An 18,467-nucleotide genomic window follows, 5' to 3' on the forward strand; every position below is an offset into this window, starting at 1 on the left:
ACTGGGCACAAACTCGCACTTTCAGACACCTCCCTTTGTCCCATTTGTCCGGTTCCCACCGTCGGAATGTCGTCCGAAAGGCACGATGTCGGAACGCCCTACGTGTTGCATTCGTTTGATTCTATATTCTTCTTCTCGAGAACTTCCTGCACAAAAATGAAAGGGGGGGGGGGAAAAAAAAAAAAACAAACACTAGCGGCGCAGAGCAACACATATCGTGTACTAAACTCAGCACAAAACACGCGGATAATTTGTTTTTATTTTCACTGGAGCGCAGATACCAGCGAAGGAACACTCTTCCCGCGGCCGTGTCTTGTGGGGGTACCGGCGAGGGTGCCAGTGACGTCACGGCGCCGGGTCGTTTGAAGGTCAGCGGCTCGCGGAGGGTTCACCCAGAGTTCAGGCGCATACATTATTCCAGCGAATCCCTCATTCGGCGGGACTCCGCCGGCAGGACCGGAGTTCGGCGGTGGGATCGCCCGGCCATCCGTCACCTGAGGGTTACAAACACGACTCGAGTAGACGCTAAACAGAAATACACACGTCTATATAATGTAGCAGGAGCGAACCGACGTCCTGGCTGAGGTGAAATTAGATAAGACGGGGAGTTACAGTTAGTAGTTAGCGCCTGACGTGACGCACGTCGTCGACGAAGACGTGCGGACCGTCACCGACTGAGTGGGGAATAGCGAACTGACGATCATCTGGATCCAGCACGAGGGGTTCTGGGTGTCGGGTGCCGTCACTCATGAGTCCGAAGTGGGGACGCACGGACCTGCCCAGACACAAGGACGCCCGCAAACACAGACACAGACACAGGCGCGCGCGCGCGCGTGCACTTTGATGGAGTTCGGTCCGCTCGCTTGCGGTTTCGAGCTGAGAGAGAAGAAGCGCTGCTTGTAGACTTGGTCTTGGCGACGACATCATCATCATCATGTACGACTGCGTGGACGTGCTCGCGGTGAGCCCCGGACACCTGGGCGGACACATGCTGGACCTGTTCGGCGCCAGTCACCCCGCGTGCATGGAGCTGGAGCGCGAGCTGGAGCGCGAACGGGAGCGGGAGCGCGAGCGGGAGCGGGCGCTGCAGGCGTGTCTCGGCGGGCTCGCGCACACACACTGCCCGCGCCGCCGGAGCCTCCACTGTAGGTGCACCTCGCCGCGCTGCCTCCTCCGAGCCTCCTCCTCCTCTCATTCTCTGTTGTTGTTGATCTGAATATTTTGTCTAAGTTCCACTTAACATTGTACGTAATCACCTTTACCATGATTTACACAGGAGGAGGGTGTTCTTTCTATCAATACAGTACAGGCTAGGAGTGGGATTCGAACCAATCAATGACTCTCATTTTTCAAGGCTGCAGCTCTAACTGGTGTACTGTGTCTGCTGTTTCTAATGTCCAGTCCATGCAGGTGTGTGTGTGTGTGTGTGCGCGCGCGCTACGGTGTTTTTCTTGTGGGACAGCAGTTGCTTGCTGGTTAGTGTAGTGCTTTGAGCAGGTTTGAGTCCCTGCTCCTACTCTTAAGAAAGCTATTTACCCTGAACTGACACTGTAAAAATCTGTTTAAGCAGGTAAATCATTGTAAGTCACTTGGTGGTTAACAGTGTTGCTTTAGAGAAAAGTGCTTAATGAGTAGATATAAATGTCCTGTGTTGTACCCTAATAATAATGTGTGTGTGGTGTATTTATATACACCATTGTGGCCCAAGTGCTGTTTACTCAGTGTTATTTGTAGCGACATGCATAAAATGGCCTTTTTCATTTTTAAGTGAGACTTTGTTACCAGGAGAAGCGTAGAGGGTTCTTGTATTTTTTTGGTAATTTGTTTGCACAGTGTAAAATTTTTAATGTATCTTCTTCCTGTTTATTTGAACGCATTTGTTTAGAGTAGTTCAGTGGAAATTCACATACAAACGGTATAAACTAGACTGCCTGCAGTAACCATAAATATGCTCAAATAATGGTGCAATTCCTTGATATTAAAAACAGCCTTGCATTATAGTATCATTGCCAAAATTTGAGAATTTTCCCTTGTTCCCTCTAATCTCCGTCCTCATTCCTCTAAGGACGACGCTGTAGTGGTTCAGAGTGAATTGTAGTATTTGTTTCCGTATGAGAGCTTTGTTGTCTCGTCACGGAGGGAATTTTGGACCATTTACACAGCATATAGAGCATGGTTATGTGACAGTTTAAGTGTTAATGCCCAGATGAAGTGGTCCACAGGGGAGCTCCTCCTTGGACCCTCAACCTTCTCTGAGCCTCAGGTGCAAATTCATAACATCCCACTTTGCCTCCTGTTGTGGCTTCTGAAGATGCCCACAGCCTCACATCCTTACTCAGCTTAGTATAGTTAATATTAAGAAATCACTGAAGGCTTTAGTTCTGAAAAGTGACTTTTTTTCACAGTGCTGGGAAAAGCGGCGAAGTGCCCCAGCTTGGAGATGCCATGACCAGGCAGGTATTCTTGTTTTTGGATTCAGAAATCCTTACATGATTCGCCTAGATGCACAGATGCAGAACTAAGCAGGTGGCATTTTGTGGTTAAGGTCTTTCAACCTGAAGTCTGGAGGTTTAAGGCTTTGAGTGAAGGTACTTACTCTGAATTGCTCCAGGAAAGTACCATGCTGTATAAAAGCACCAAACACTTTGCTTTGCTGATGATTTCACCCAAAGTATGAATAATGTTAAATATAGCACATGGTACTTTTTGCTATACTAGTTATGGAGTGCTCTCACTCAAGAGAAGCTCAAGCGTTTTGGATTTCACTGTAGTCTCATCTGCCTCTCACAACTGCTGCGTCCCCTGCATTTATATAGGTTTCCTCCAAACACCCTGGTTTTACCCTCACTATCCAAAGCCATTCAGATGGTCGGTGGTTCCAATCTGCTCTGTGTGTGTGATTCTGAGTAAAGGTCTATGTGAGTAGCTGGTGGACACCACACATCCTCGCCAGGGTTGTCTCATGACTACTGCAACCCTCACTGCATACATGATACATTTCAGGGATGATGAGCTTAATAAGTCATTCATCCATTTTCAGCAACTCAAGTAAGCTGTCAGTTTAATGTGGACTGTGATTTGATGTATCTCACAATTTTTCAGTTCTCTGTGCATTAATGGAGCTCCTTTTTATGACATAGGAGCGTAATTATATACAGTATATATATTATACATATATATTTTAGCACGGGCCCATCTGTAACTTTTTAAAATAACAGTTAGCTCTTAATTCCTCCTAAGTGTTCTATCTAGCTTAATATTCCTTCTTCATTAGGGCCGAATTCATTACAGGGCTAATTGGAACAAACACTCGTATACACATTAGACGCGCCGAAGAGCGAGAAGCTCCTCGCGCTGGAGCGCAGTTCTAGTCCATCAGTCAGGGTGTGAAAGGCAATCTTTGCGCCGCAGACTGAATTCATTACTCCTATCAGCTGTGGAGGGACAATCTTCAGACAGTGAGCACTGATCATTTATTTATGTTTTATAGTAATGATGTGATTAAGGGGTGAAAATTGTGGGGGAAATGGGCAGTTAAGTGTATCCTCCTGAGGGAGCTAGACCAGTGTGGGGGCAGCAGTGGTGGTGGTTTGAATTTCACCAGTTCAGTCTTTGTACAGTATGTGAATGTGTATAAACTAGTTTGCTTGAATGGTTATATTAAGAGGTGTTACACCCAAATTTTGTAAATGCATAGAATTTAGAACTTTTTTTAATGGTCATCATATATTATGAATTTCTTTTGATTTATGCAACCCTCTTGAGAGGAATAAATTTACATTTACTCATTTAGCTGACTCTCTTCTCTGAAGCAACTTAGTGTTGAGGTTACAATTATTTACCCATTTATACAGCTGGGTAATTTTACTGGAGCAATTTAGGGTAAGTACCTTGCTCAAGGGTACTACAGCCGGAGGTGAGGCTCAAACCTCCAACCTTTGAATCCGAAGGCAGTAGCTCTAACCACTAAACAATTCACCTGATTATTGTAAAGGGCACCACTTATGTACCATGTCAAATAAAGAGAACACACTTAAAGGGACCAAAGAATAGGAAAGGGAATAATTTTTTTTGACACTTTATGGACAGAGAAATATTTATTTGTAGACATTCTACACATTATGTAGAGACCCTAGCTACGAAGACCACCAATCTTCTCGATAATTTCCAGACCCTTAGTATATTGATGCAACTGCTCCTTATTAGCAGAGGCTGCCCTGTGCATACTTTGTAAACTGGTGGTATTGATTTGAAGTAACACCACAGGTATAGATTTACAAGACATCCGCAAGGTTTGGGTCATGCAATAAGTTGAGGTTTGTCAGTGTGGTCTTGAAGTGCACCATTAAAATCTTAGTGTCATTAGAGTGAATAAATTACTTTAATATCAAAATAGCGGAGATGTTTATTTGTGGGAGATTTGCGCCTGGCAGCTGATGGGATACTTCGGCCTTGTTTGTCGAGGTCGTATGCAGTGTCAATCTATCATTAAATTATCCAAAAGATTTAAAAAAAAAAAAAAACTTGTGCTAGGGGATTATATTTTCAGGATTTTGACTAGCAGTTGAACCAGAGGATTTTTTTTTTTCTTTTTTTCTTTTAATGTAGTGGATAAACTAAATACTTTTCTTTAAATGACTGTAATATCGCGGTACATTTGGAAATATTCTCATTCCTTTTTATGGTCTAAATGGTCTCCTTATCCGCATTGGGGTTTATTTGGCTGATAGCGATTGGCTTGGGTCAGGATGCCAACTGGCTGGTGTCGCGAGGGCAGTCTGTCTTTGGTGTGACCCGGTCAGGGCGGCGTCCTTGAGGTTATTCCGGGGTCACCGAGAAGTCACCAGCTGAGAGTGTGGACCACATCCCGCTAAAGTTAGCCAAAGCTGCTCAGCCGCTATGTTTTCTTCTACATAACAATTTTCACATTCTCGATGGTGCTCTCAGGGATGTTTTGTGCAAATACAGCTGTTTTTACTGATGTCTCTGGACCACACCTGTGGTGGAGTTATTGCGTAGCAGCTGTTGTCCATGGCTTTCTCCAGTTTCTGTTGCTTTAAGAGGCGTCTCCATTGCGCATAAAATTAAATTTAACAATGATCCCAAAGTATGAATTTGAGTGCACAGCTGGTTGTCAGCCGACACATTGGTTTTTGGTTCTGTACATGGTATGATGCTCATTTAGGTATGTGATGAAAACATTTTGTGCTCCTGCAGTGAAATTGGTGGAAATAACCCTGCACAGGATGGCAAACAAAGCTTTCAGAGGAGTACTATGGTTCAACAACATCTGAAATCAGCCAGTTTACAGAAATGTGCTCTTTCTGTATCTCTCCCTTTTCACTTTTCCTTTTTTGGATAACAGCTGCCCTGTGGTACCCTTTGGGGATTTTTTGGATTAGTTTGGTTTAGAACTGCTGTTATGTATCACAGTATTTTTCATAGGATTCCATACATTGCTGGGTACACGACCCTTCTGAATATGTCACTTCTTATTTAGCAGGGATGCTCTGCTCATCAGTGCATTTCAGACACTCCCACATTCCATGACGGTAGTGTGACTGTCTGCACCGGTAACATCGCTGCCGGGAGGTCATGCTGTGTTTTAATTTTTTCCTGGTGTCCTCCTGGGGACCGAGTGGGCCGCGGCGGTGAAGGCGGCCCGTAGCAGAAGTGCGGTACGGCCTGCTTTGCGTCTGTGCTCACGTCTGCTAATGTAATTGTGCTATTTTAAAGCAACAGGAACAAGGCTTTCTTTTTCCTTCCTCCTAACCCAACTGTGACAAAACTTGCCACCAATTCATCATAGTCATTGAGTGCAGACAGATTCTGATTCCCCCCCCCCCCCCCCCCACGCACCAATGCAGAGAATAGTTACTAATGGGTGTGTTTTCCTGTTTGACCCTCATCACAGGTTCAACTGGAGGCTAAGAGTTCAAGGAATAGACATGAGTGCATTTTTTTCTTTACTCCTCTAAAAGGCTTCCCATTTAGCTACATGTCAGCTGTCTTTTATTCCTCTAATGGTTGTTTCAGCAGGCCCAGTTGCCTTGCCGATTCAAGAGTCTCAAATTCTCTGCTCTATGGCGCGAAAAATATTTATTTCATCGGTTTTATTCCAGTGTTGTGCCAGCAGTTTGTCCATCTGGGGAAAGTATATTACTTCTCGTTCCCTTTATGTGTAGATTGCGAGTATGAAACGTTGTCCAACTGCCAGATGGATAAAAGTAGAATTTTGCCATGGTTACTTCTCCTTGGTTAGGTACATCTTCAGGTTTTGGTTCCTTCCGGCCGCAATCGTTTTGATTAGGATGCGTTGCACACTCCGTATTTACCCTGTATATAGACTCTACTGTGCAATCATTCTTTTGTCTCGTCTCCGTTCGTTACCTTATGCACACCAAAGGTGTAAGGAGGGGAATTTGTCTCCCCCAGTGTTCAAACCATGTGTGATTTCCCCCTCCTCCAGTTTGTGTAAAAGTCCGTTGAGGGAGTTATTTTGCTAAAACTTCTTGGTTAGTACCTGCCAAGTCATTACACCATTGATTCCTAATGTTTTTGACTTTCTTCTCCAACTAGAAATAGTGTGTAACATCAGCCTGTTGTTCACTTATTTTACGTTTTTGTAACTTTATTTCTTGTAACTTTACCAGTAAATGTGACGGCTTCACTGAGAACTACCCAGATGTCTTAACACAAGCGCTAAAATGTGTTCTAAATGATACTAACATTTTCCCAAATTTCCGAACTATTGGATACAAGTAGATTTTTAGGTAACCACAATGAAATATAAATCACTGCTACATGGAAAAGGGCACTTCTGTCCTTCCCTCTAACTCATATTACACTCTGGTGTGTGTCTCATAGTGGAGGTGATCAGACAGTAGGTGGAGAACTTACCAGACCTACAACCCTTTTAATCTCAAAATTGGCTAAATGAAGACTAGAACAATATTTAAAACTATATAGCAATGTTAATATTACCTGATGGCTTAGATACCAGCAAAGGTAAAGAACGGAAAGAGCCATCAGAACGCTAATCCACCCAACAGAAAGACACAAGATCGAAAGAACACCCTTTGCTTTCCTCCTTGCAGAAGTGCCTTTTAAAGAGCCCATCGGCTCAGGCTGAGGAGCCACACGTGGGGCTCTTGGGCAGTAAGAAGTCCTCCACCAAGTGTGCCCCTGAGTCCAGGCAGTTAGGGGTGTGGTCTCTGCTGTGTGCTCCTTTCACTGTCACATGTTCAAGGTTACTAGAGATCAGGGTGTCACATTCAAGGCCTTTTGTCTTTCCAGTTAAATCACTGTTCAGCACTGGACAATGTCAAGGAATTTGATGCCTGCCTTTAGCATACTTCTTTATGACACACACTCTCTTCACCTTTCTTCATTTAACTGACACCTTTCTCCAAAGCAACTTACAATTATTTACCCATTTATGCAGCTGGGTAATTTTTACTGGAGCAGTTTAGGATAAGTACCTTGCCCAAAGGTACTACAGCTGGAAGTGGGAATTGAACCAGCAACCTTTGGGGCTAAAAGCAGCAGCTCTAACCACTACACTACCACCTGTTGGCTCCCAGCTGTTCTTTATTTAAGACACTCCTGTCTGTTTGGGCCATTCTCATGGAAGTAGTAACTACATTGCTGTAGTTAATACTAGCAATGGTGTTAAGGAGACAGTTTGTTCTATAGTTTAGGGTTAACACGCAGGTAGGGTGGAAATTACAATATAGGCTTGTGAATGACTGATGGTAAAAGAGAAGTATGGATGCACAGCCGTACATAGAAACAAAGCGAAAGCATTAGTTTTGTCCAGCCTGTCGGGAATGTGGTGTGTTTGGAAGGGCTGGGAAGACGACACGTGATGTCCATGTTCAATTTGTACGTTTACGCTCCTTGGAAAAGGCCGACGTTGCGTTTGCAGTGAACTCAGTCAGCAGTGGCATTTGCCCAGCTAATGAGAGAGACATTATTATCCACAAGTTTCTCTTCACACTGTGAATAACCATGGGAAAGACCCCCTTCCAAGGTTTTTTTTTTTTTTTTTTAATTGATTAAAGTGAAAGAGCAATATGTATACAGCTGGCTAATTTTACTGGTGTAATTCAGCATAAGTACCTTGAGCTAGGGTACTTCTGCAGGAGAAGGAATTCGAACCCAGGTTTTCCAATTGCAGTTAATGACCTTCCTTTGCTACCCTTTTTCTGTGGGTAAAACGTTGCCTTTTCTCCGATCCATTCAGGAATGCAAAACACACTTTGAATGAGTGATAGTTTTCCTGGCAGCGTGCATATGGTTTTAATTGTGAGATGACATTATTCTGTCATTTTCTAAACAAGATCAGAAAGGTCTTTGGTTTACATTGTTATAATCGCACGTTTCATTTATTTCAAAGACATTTCTGAACGGCTGCAGGTAACAGATCAGAATTTGTTTCCTTTCGCTAAAGGAAATGTCATTTTCATTGCTGTGCCGTGACTTATGATGTTGCCGTGGAAGTAAATGACGAGACCGTTTTTATTCCTGTTCCCGTCTGCTGAGTGACTCCTTAATGAAACAAGGACTGTGCTGAAAGGCCACTCTCCCTCCTGTCTTGGCAGCTGTGGAAACGCAGAGCACGAGCTCCGAGGAGTTGGTGCCGAGCCCCCCGTCCCCCCTGCCTCCGCCCCGCATCTACAAGCCATGCTTCGTGTGTCAGGACAAGTCGTCGGGGTACCACTATGGGGTCAGCGCATGCGAAGGCTGCAAGGTGAGAGTTCACGTTGAGCGCACAGCACTGAGATGTGGCATAGGATTGAATGTGAAGTGCGGACCTCCCAGGGCCACCGCCCCCGCCATTTCCTGGGTGAACTCGGGTTTCTAAATGGTGTCATGTTTACTGTATGGTTTTCTGGCTGCGAGCGCATGTGGAGTAATTACAGCTTTTCGGTCCTCTGTGATAAAGGGAGCCTTTGGCATTGCGGAGAGGCCGTTTGTATAAATTATTTCCAGGCACACGTTTAAACTTGCTTTGCGCAGATCTGCCTATACGGCATGTTGCCACAAAGTAAACGCAGAGACGGAATCTGCTTTCTGAATCCCTCAGAACACTGAAAGAAATGACCAGTTTGATACACACCTCCGTGAAGGTTTGAGAATGGTAGTGATTCAACTCTGAGCGGAACGCTACGCAGTTATTTGCCGTCAAGTAAGAGGGGCATCGCTGAGTTCATGGAGGATGTTTTCATATTTGATGAGCCCCAAAGCCCTGAGTTAACAATTCCAGTGAAGCCAAGTTTGAATGTATTGAATTTCTCGCCAATAGTAAAGTGAAACGAGTAACCAATAACTCAGATGGAATAACGTTGTTTTAATGTTCTCTGTAATTATTATTTATTCATTTAGCGGATACTCCAAAGCGGCTTAGAATGTGAGTTTTGTACATTAAGATACTTAGTTACGGTCCTCAGCCATTCATACGGCTGGTTAGTTTTTACTTCATCATTTCAGTGTAAATAATGGCTTAAGTTTACTACAGTAGGGGTAGGATTTGAACTCAGGTCCTTTTATTGCAAGGCTATGGGTCTACCACTACAGTACCGGTTACCCCGGTAATACTTCATATAACTGAGAATCACAGTTCATCACGTGTTCCACAGGTGGCTTATAAACCAATAATAAGCTCAGCATGTTGAACGAAAAGCTAAATTAAGGTGCTTACTTTGACAGCCTAGTTCCAGCATAACAAACTTCCTGTTTTACTGGGTGTTTAAGCAGAAGTTCAGCGAGAATTAAGACTAAGAAAAGGGGGGGGGATCCACGTTTTGTGAAGCATGGATATTTTCCCTGCCTTATTAATATTTTCATTATTTCTCAACGTTTCTGTTTAGCAGCCTTCATTTGTCATTCACACACCTGGAGGAGCACTTTTGGGAAGGCACCTCCATTAAATTGATGCTGAAATAACTCTCGCTGCTCACTTGCTTAGCTGGAGGGCAAACGGGGTACCGTATGGTTCAATGTGAAAGCAGAGGCGCCAAATCTTAAACCTGCACCTGTTGCTGTACATCAAGCCGTCTTCTGAAAGTGCTGGGTATGTTGCCAAATGGCGTGGATGATCTGATGCAGTGATGTTGAGGTGGTGGTGGTGGTGGTGGTGATGTAGTCAACATTCTTCTCAGCATAGGGCCAAACGACAGTGAGGCCTGAAGAGCAGCCCCGGTCCTCTCCTCTGCAGCGAAGGTGGAAGCTTTGTGTGCCGTTTAGCTCTGTTTCTTGTAGAAGCCCAGTGGTGGAAATGTCATCACATTTGTTTGCGAGATGAGCAGATTAAGTGCCCTTCAGTTGCTGTCATCTCTCGGACGCCACAGAGTGACTCCAGAACCTTCTGTCCTACAGTGGTGCCCTGAAGCTGGAAAGGAGGCAAATATTGCAATACTAATTGTGCAGTGTGACGTGTTTACCCATTTAAAAAGGAAAAACCTGAAGAACAGCACACACGTGAAATTGTACACACTTTTAAGTTGTCACTTGTGATATTGTGGCAGCTTGGTTGAAATGTTTGAGTTCATCAACATACCGTTGTCGCCTTCATTTCCGACCTGTTCTTTTAAGTGCTCATATCAGTAAAGACTCTGCAGGCTGGTATATAAATGAATCGCCGTCTCTGGCATTACACATAACTGCCCATCAAAGGGGCTGCTCAGCACACTGTTGTAGGTTCAGTGACGACCAGCGAACGTAGCACCAGTTATGGTGAAAACATTAGGTTGAACAGTCATGTCACAATTTTTATCAAAGGCATCATCAGAAATGTTGTGTGAATTTTTTTTTTTTTTTTTTGGTCTGTTGTGTGACCTTTCTTGTTCTTCAGCTGTCTGATCAGTTAAAGGAAAAATGGAGAAACATGTGGAGATTGTGCTTATTGAAATGATTTGCATGCACCCTTTGAGGATTCTTGTCTTCTCATAAGCATCAAAGGGAGGCACAGAGTTGCAGAGGCCATGTTTCATAATTTTCAGGGTGGGAAGAAGGTGAATTGTCACGTTCACAGCTGAACTCATTGTCTTTTGCCTCTGAAATAAGAAACCCGTGAAACGCAAAGGTTGCAGGTTCAAATCCCACTTCCATCTGTAGTGCCCTACAGCAAGGTACTTACCCTAAATTGCTCCAGTAAACTTACCCAGCTGTATAAGTTGGTAAATAATTGTAAGTAGCTTAACGCTGTAGCTCGCTTTGGAGGAAAGCATCACTAAATGAATACATGTAAATGTTTGTGTGGGTTTCCTCCTGGTGCTCGTTTCTTCCCACGGTCCAAAGACGTGTTTCAGGTAAATTGCTGAAAATCTAAACGGGTGGAATTGCACTAAATTGCTTATTGTGTGTGTGAGACAGAAGAAATGTGCGTGTATGAAATTGTTCTGCAGAGGACTTTGGCTCCATCCAGGCTGTACTGTGCTGGGATAGGCTTTGGCCCACCGTGACCCTGCACTGGACAAGTGGTGGAAGGAAATGGGGGAAAAAAGAATCCCTCATCAAAACTTTCTAATGTCACAGCACATGCATAATTAATCAGAACTGAAGGATGTTAATTACGCCAAACATTTAACATTAACAATTTAACAAGATGGCAGTGGCTGGGGTTCTAGTAATGCTATACGTAAGTCGTACTGTACGAGGTCCCCGCTCAGAACTGCTTTCGGGATAGGTGTGCGCCTCATGACGGCTCACATCAGGAGACAGACCTCCAGATCACCCCAAAGCGGATCCAAGCAGACATCCTGCATTCATGAGGCCATTCATTAAAATAATCCAGTCTATCCCCGCAGGCCAGCAGGAGCTCTCATAATTTTTACACACATCTTTTCAAAATTCTCTTTGTGACATGTTTACAGGAAGTCTGGGGGGGGGGGGCAAACAACCGCACTGTTTCAGATTTATTCTGAAAAGGAGAAGAGAATGACAGAGTAGTTCAGAGTAATTTTTATGTTGCATATTTGTCTTCCTGTTTTATACTTTAGAGCCAGGCCTGGAGTCAATGAAAGAGTAAATATATAGCTGCCTTAGGGATCCTTACTTCCTCTAATACAAGACAAACAGAAATGCGGTAAAACACTTGATGACAGAAAAATTGCAACATTTCAAACAGCTGGTTTGCACATTAGAATTCTGTCTTTTTTTGGGAGCGACCCCACCGTGCCGCTCACCGCGAACTTGAACGTTCGACCTCGGCTAGATCTCATTCTTGCCATTTTTCACGGAGGATTTTCTCAGGATGGACCTCGGGATCTGTCCGCACGGCGAGTTTCGCGAGGGCGTGAGCTACCAGCACAGGTAGGGAGAGGAGAGACATCTGTAACCATCTCCTGTTACAGTCCCTCTGAAAGCACTTCTTTTTGGAGACCCATGAGGCAGTGAATGGAAGTGCTGAGACTGGGGTACAAGCGCAGCGGTCATGCAGCGCAGACTGTGTGATTGAGGCGGGGGGGTCTCTCCAGTCTAGACAAGGGACTGTTATTTCCATTTATTTAATCACGCTGCTCTTTCACGAGTCATTACACCGAACAGCGCTGCGGTCAGACCGCCCCGACGCAGATAGAGCGATAAAAACAACAGAGAGAGCCCTTATGCTCCCCATCCTTTCCAGGGCCTTGAAAAGAGCTATTTAACAGTGTTCCTGTGGAGGTCTTGCATTCACCTGGTGACAAAGCGCAGCTCTGTGCTCTCCCACTTCTTTTCATCAGCTCTTATTTACCCTGCGTTGCTACTGTCGTGTCAGTGTTGTCTAACCTCGCACTCACCTGTTCTGTGTTCAACAGAGAAATACGTTGCTTAAAAAAGCCGACCGACATGACCACCCCCCGCTACCCCCCTCGCCTTCACCTCCCATAAAAGAATAGCTTTTCTTCTTGCTGGCAGACTTGAAGTGTAAGCAATATCCCGCCTTAATTGCCTCCTTTTTTCGTCACCACTCTCTCCGCTCTCGAATGTCCCTCTCCTCTTTCCGCGGCACCGATAAGCTGTCAACACAATTAAGAATGAAAGCTAATCTGATTCTCTCGGCCGTCCCCGAACGCTCGAGCGACGCAGGCCGCCACAATGAAGTAGGTAAATAATTGATGTACGGAACTTTTTTTTTATTACGTAAATGAGAGTGCCGTGTTGCCGCTGGTCATACGTGACACCTTATCCTGCCCATTAGCGATAACAAGATAAAGGGTGGCGATTCCAGCGAAGGCATTGTTTGTGGAGGGAAATGGCTGGAAAGGAGAGGAGCGTGCATCACAGCTGGACCGGGTCCGGTTTCCAAAGGTAAAGTTATAGAGAGCCAGCAAACACGGAGAAGGGGGAGGATGTGCTGCTGGAGATGGCCCACGTGCAAAGACTTCCTTCATCTTGTCTGTACGTGGAGAGCTTGACTTTTATTTATCCTGTACCCGTGTACAGTGCACGCGCTGCGGCGTCTGCGCAGAGGCCACTCGAAGACAAGAACATTAGTGAACATGGTCCAAATGGCACAGTAGTAGAAGGGTGCCGTCATCGAGAGCATTAACTGCGTTAACTGGGCAATGGCTGTTGATGGGGGAAAAATAGTGTCTGTAGTGCTTGTTGGATCATGTATGGTTTGCCCCTTTTTTTATAAAGTACTATGGCTGTTCATAATCGATCAAATAGGCTTCAGAAATTCATGTTAGTCTTCAGCCCCCTGCTGGATTCTTGGTTTTGGGTCATTTACAAAAAGGTACCAGTTTCACCCAAGAAGGAGCTGAATTTCAGTTTTATAAAAAAAATAAAAAATAAATAAATAAAAAAAAAAAAGAAAAATGTGTAATGTGCCATTGACACGCCTGCATTACAGTCACACTCGATCCCTGTTCTGGTAGAGGTAGGAACACCTACGGGGGCTGGCTGCTCACGGCCGCTGCTCCTACCCTCGCTGTACCAGGCAGATGGCAATTTAATGATTCATAATTAATATCTGGGTGGAAATAAGGCTGGTGTTTTCATGTGGGATCTTTGTGCAGAGTCAGCTGGAGGTAGAGCACCACGGGGCACTTTCAGTCTGCCCACACTTCAGTGACCAAACTCCTGTGCTGTCTTTGCCCCCAATTATGCTGCACAAGTAGTTTCTTCTCAAGTTCCTCCCAAGTTCATGCCTCCAAGACAGACCTCAAATGCTCTTATATTTTTATGCTGGCAGTCCTAATTATATATTCTAACGCCTGCAACTTATCTAGAAATTGTTAGGCTTTCGAAAAAATGTGCACTGCTGTTTATCTAAAAAATATGAGATTGTTGTGCTGTAGGTGGGGGTGATACTGAAAATAGGAATATCTTAACTGATGGGCAGTTTGTCAGGTTCATAGTATTTCTCTGGGCTGCTTAGTGGCTCTGCAAGTAGAGTGGGTGCCTCACAGCTGTGGCTTCAGATTTGACCCGTTGTGTGTGTGGAGTGGGCATGTTTACTCCGGGTGCTCAGGTTTCCTCCTACAGTCCAAAGATGTGCTCCAGCTGAACTGGTGACTCTCATTTGCCTTTAGTGTGACTTTGTGAGATTGCTCTACTGTGTACTAGTTCTTCGTCAAGACTTCACCCTGCTTCGTTCTCCGTATTCTCAGGATAGGCTCTGGACCACGGTGACCCTGCAGTGCACAAGAGTTTGTTAGTAATGGCTGGCTGCATGGATGATATATTTGAAGGTAACCAAAATAAAACCGCTTGCTTCTTTGTCTCCCTGCTGCATCCAGGGTTTTTTCCGCAGGAGCGTCCAGAAGAACATGGTGTACACATGTCACAGGGACAAGAACTGCATCATCAACAAGGTGACCAGGAACCGGTGCCAGCACTGTCGCCTCCAGAGGTGCTTCTCGGTGGGCATGTGCAAAGAGTGTGAGTCTGCCCACGTTTACTTTCGCTCCGCTGTAGCGTTGCGGCCCGTGTTGTTATCGAGTGACGGAACTCTACACTCTCCCATCAGTCTTCTCTGTGAGGAAGAGACAATTTCCGGCTCCGCATTCCTGCAAACAAAAAAGAGGTTTTGCGCCCTGTTTTGAAGCGTCGGTGCCTGTAAAAGCGGCGCTGCGAGGTCCCATGGGCGATGGTTCGCCGATGGTTTCGAGTGCGACGAGCCCCTTGTTTGGCATGATTGGCACATATTCACGCATACATTGTGTGATTACCTCTATCCACGAGACGCTGTAAGTAGGTCAGACACGCCGAGTTTGGATTCTCGAAATGAGTCTGAATTCTGTGAAGGAAATGTTGCCGTAGTCACTTCGGCTGATGTGGCATCAGTTTATGCACATGATGCATTTCGTACCCTGGTAGTAAACATTATTGAATACCTACAGCTACCTTGGGCTGCACTGGATGCGTTATGCTTCCAAAGCGCTTTACAAGTACGATTTTGTGTGTGTATTTCTCTTGTACTTATATTTTTCCACAAGCATCTCTTCTAGCGTATCCCAAGGGTGTATGAGTACATTGAACTTTTCAGCCTGTATATTTTAGCAAAAATATGACAGTCTGTTTCCATACTAGATCACTACAATGTGATATTCTTTGATCCAAATACAAGATATTTTATTAGTTTAACTGTTTCCTTTATATTATTTGCTTACTTGATAAATTTGTGCTAAACTGGGCAACCGGGATGAGCGTTTATTTTTATGCTTCATAACTACAACTGATGATGTTTTCATCAAATACTGTATTGGGTGATATTTTTATGTAGAATTCACTTAAAAGCTATAAAGCACTGAAAATATTGAGTGTGGTTTTTTTTTTTTAACTGCATTAATTTTTATCCAGAGGAGATTTTTGTTGTCTCCCTCACAATGGTCGTGCAGAAGCAGAGAGCAGTTATCTGCTCAATCTCGGCCTGAAACAGGGATCGCTTCTCGCAAAATCTCCCCAAATCATGACCGTGTCCTGGAGACAGATGAGCAGTGTAAAAGAAGAGAAGGGGAGCTGTATAGGTGCGCTGCTTCGGGTGCACGGACAGCGCAGCCACCCACGCGAATGGAAATGGATCAGCACACGCGCACACACCCACGCTTACACACACTCGCGCGTGTGACAGAAACCGTGTCCAGTGTGGCCTGAGGGTAGCACCAAGAAAATTACACTGCTAGTCCATTTGAAGGGTGAAGAACGCTAGTGCCTGAATATCCACACACTCCAAGAGCTGTAATTTCCTGTCCTTTTGGGACCAGAGGTGGAAAATTCTGGATACAGTTATATCTGAACAACCAATGTGGTGAAAAACAAAAAAATGACTTTTAGTTAAGGTGTGACATTAGATGCTTCTCTCTGAGTTTTTTTTTCTTTACCTTGAAGCACCTAAGATAATTAAAAATGATAATATGATCTGGTGATTAGTTTTAAATATAATGAGTCACGGTCTTAATGAGCTTTCCCTGGTGAAACGCCAGGATGCGTCCGAAGAGACGGTACTTTTCCCACTGAACATACCACACTTTTGGACCAGTTATTAAGCTGTAGAGGTAATGTGGCTGAGTTTCTGAAACATGGTAAATCTGCAGAGTCTCTCATCTGTGAGGTCTGTATGGTCTCAGTCTCTCCGTCCCAGAAAATGACATAAATCCAGTAGAAGAAGGGATGTGGCTCCTTACGAGGAACGGGCACACCGCGCTGAATAATGGGGCGTTACAGTCGTAAGGAGTTCTCCGCGTTCTAACGTCCCATGTGAACTTTCACTGAACCTCCGTGCGGCCTTTTTGTGCCATGCTTACTGTCAGGATGGGGCACTTCGCCCAGTAATCTGCAGTTTTTAAACCTCAGCAAAGAGGTTCTATGCAAAATCATATCTGTAAACTGATTATGTTGCTCTGGCCATTCGGTTGCGCTCCCAGCTTTCATTTGCTCACGTCGGCCTTCTAATGGAATCCGGCACCAAGTTCTGTGACTCCGCCTGGACAAAAGCTAGATACGTTACTTGCGCTACAGCAATGCACATTCAGTTGGATATTGATTATTGACTTTCATCGGGTATACTACAATAGTGTCAAAAGCCTGAGTACACCTGGGCAAGCTCGGCAATACCTGTCCAGAAGGAGCTGGACAGAAGCGAAAGTGACTCGCCTCTGCGAAGTTACTGCAGAAGGGCAGGGAATACACGTGAGTTCCATTTCTGATCGAACTTGTTAACTCTACCTTGTGGGGAAAACAGTTTTCGGCAAGTATGCTCTCACTTTTTGTGTTGGCAGCAGAACAGGATCGGAACAGCTTATAGTGCTTAGAGCTGCTGCCTTCGGACCCAAAGGTCGCTGCTTTGAATCCCACCTCCAGCTGTAGTACCCTTGAGCAAGGATTTTAACCCTAAATTTCTCTAGTAAAATGACCCTGCTGTGTAAATGGGTAACTATAGGTAGCTTAAAATTGTAAGCTGTTATGTAGACAAGCAATAGCTAAATATGTAATGTCTAATGCAACCATATCGACATTAACAATATACATTAATACGAAAATTCCAATCGGTTCAAGTACGTAACACAACTTATAGGGTTACAGTACTTAGCTGGGATGGTCATACAGCCCAAAGAAAAAATGTATCATAATGTCCCAGAGTTCATTCCAATAATCCTAGCGAGTACTGAGTTTTATTTGACTTTTGAGTCAGCCATGTTTATGAGAAAGCTTGCGACTGGTGCTGTGCTGTGATATCGGAGGAGTAAAACCCTTCCTGGTTGCAAGTAGTACAGAAATAGAATCCTGCTTTCAGTTTATACCTTCTTCCTTCTTGCATGTTAAATATCTATTTATGCTCATGGTCTCCTGCTCGATGGATTATTGAAACGTTGAGGCTCGGCAAGGCGTTCGCTGTGGGCCTTGCCGAGCCTGAACCGTTTGTCTTTGTGGCAGTAATTGGTTTGACTCCAGGATAATTACGCCGAGCAATTTTGCCCATCATGTAGTGCAGTGTAGTGTAGTGTGTGGCACTTCCAGAAGTGCGAGACCCACCCCATTGCCTCTGCAGCGCAGATCCCCAGTGACCGTGGGCAGAATTTTATTCCTCTGGAGCAGAACAATGGCCCTTCCCGTCAAGTCGTCACGTTTAAACCGTTTGCAGGATCGGGTCCCAGACGACACGCTGTGGAACTGCATCTATGGATTCAGTGCTTCTCCATCACGCTCTGGAGAAACCTGCTTTCTTGTTAGTCTTCATCCTTGAGTAAAATACAGAATCTTTCTTGGAAGCTTCCCAAAGGTCGCTGCGCCAGGCAGCGCTTATAGTCGCGAGTTTTGCTGCAAGAATCCAGTGTGGAAAAGTGTAGAAAAAAATTTTTGTGCTCCAGATTGTTTGGCTGGTTTTGCTGTAACATCAGGCTCGTTCATTGCAGTGGCATGGTGTCACGTCCAGAGTGTACCCCGGTAGCCTCCAGAGCACCAAGACCCCGCGGCCGCAAGTAGTTATGATGGATGGACCCATGAACCTGGTTAAACAGGAAAAATAATACACTTCT

At 44.8% G+C, this 18,467-nt stretch overlaps 1 protein-coding gene across 2 annotated transcripts in view; it reads left to right on the forward strand.

The window, feature by feature from the left end:
• The first annotated feature begins 486 nt into the window (after positions 1-486).
• Positions 487-18,467, forward strand: part of LOC108927462 (retinoic acid receptor beta-like) — a 28,520-nt gene continuing 10,539 nt past the window's right edge. For both annotated transcript variants that reach the window (XR_003797118.1, XM_018740795.2), the window contains exons 1-3: positions 487-1,145; positions 8,604-8,752; positions 14,730-14,871. Coding sequence is in view for 1 of the 2 variants with exons in the window: in XM_018740795.2 (XP_018596311.2) it covers positions 935-1,145; positions 8,604-8,752; positions 14,730-14,871 (502 nt within the window). In the remaining variant the exon portion in view is untranslated. The remainder of the gene's footprint in view (positions 1,146-8,603; positions 8,753-14,729; positions 14,872-18,467) is intronic.

The sequence above is a fragment of the Scleropages formosus genome, chromosome 18, assembly GCF_900964775.1.
Source record: "Scleropages formosus chromosome 18, fSclFor1.1, whole genome shotgun sequence".
NCBI classification, from domain to species: Eukaryota; Metazoa; Chordata; class Actinopteri; order Osteoglossiformes; family Osteoglossidae; genus Scleropages; species Scleropages formosus.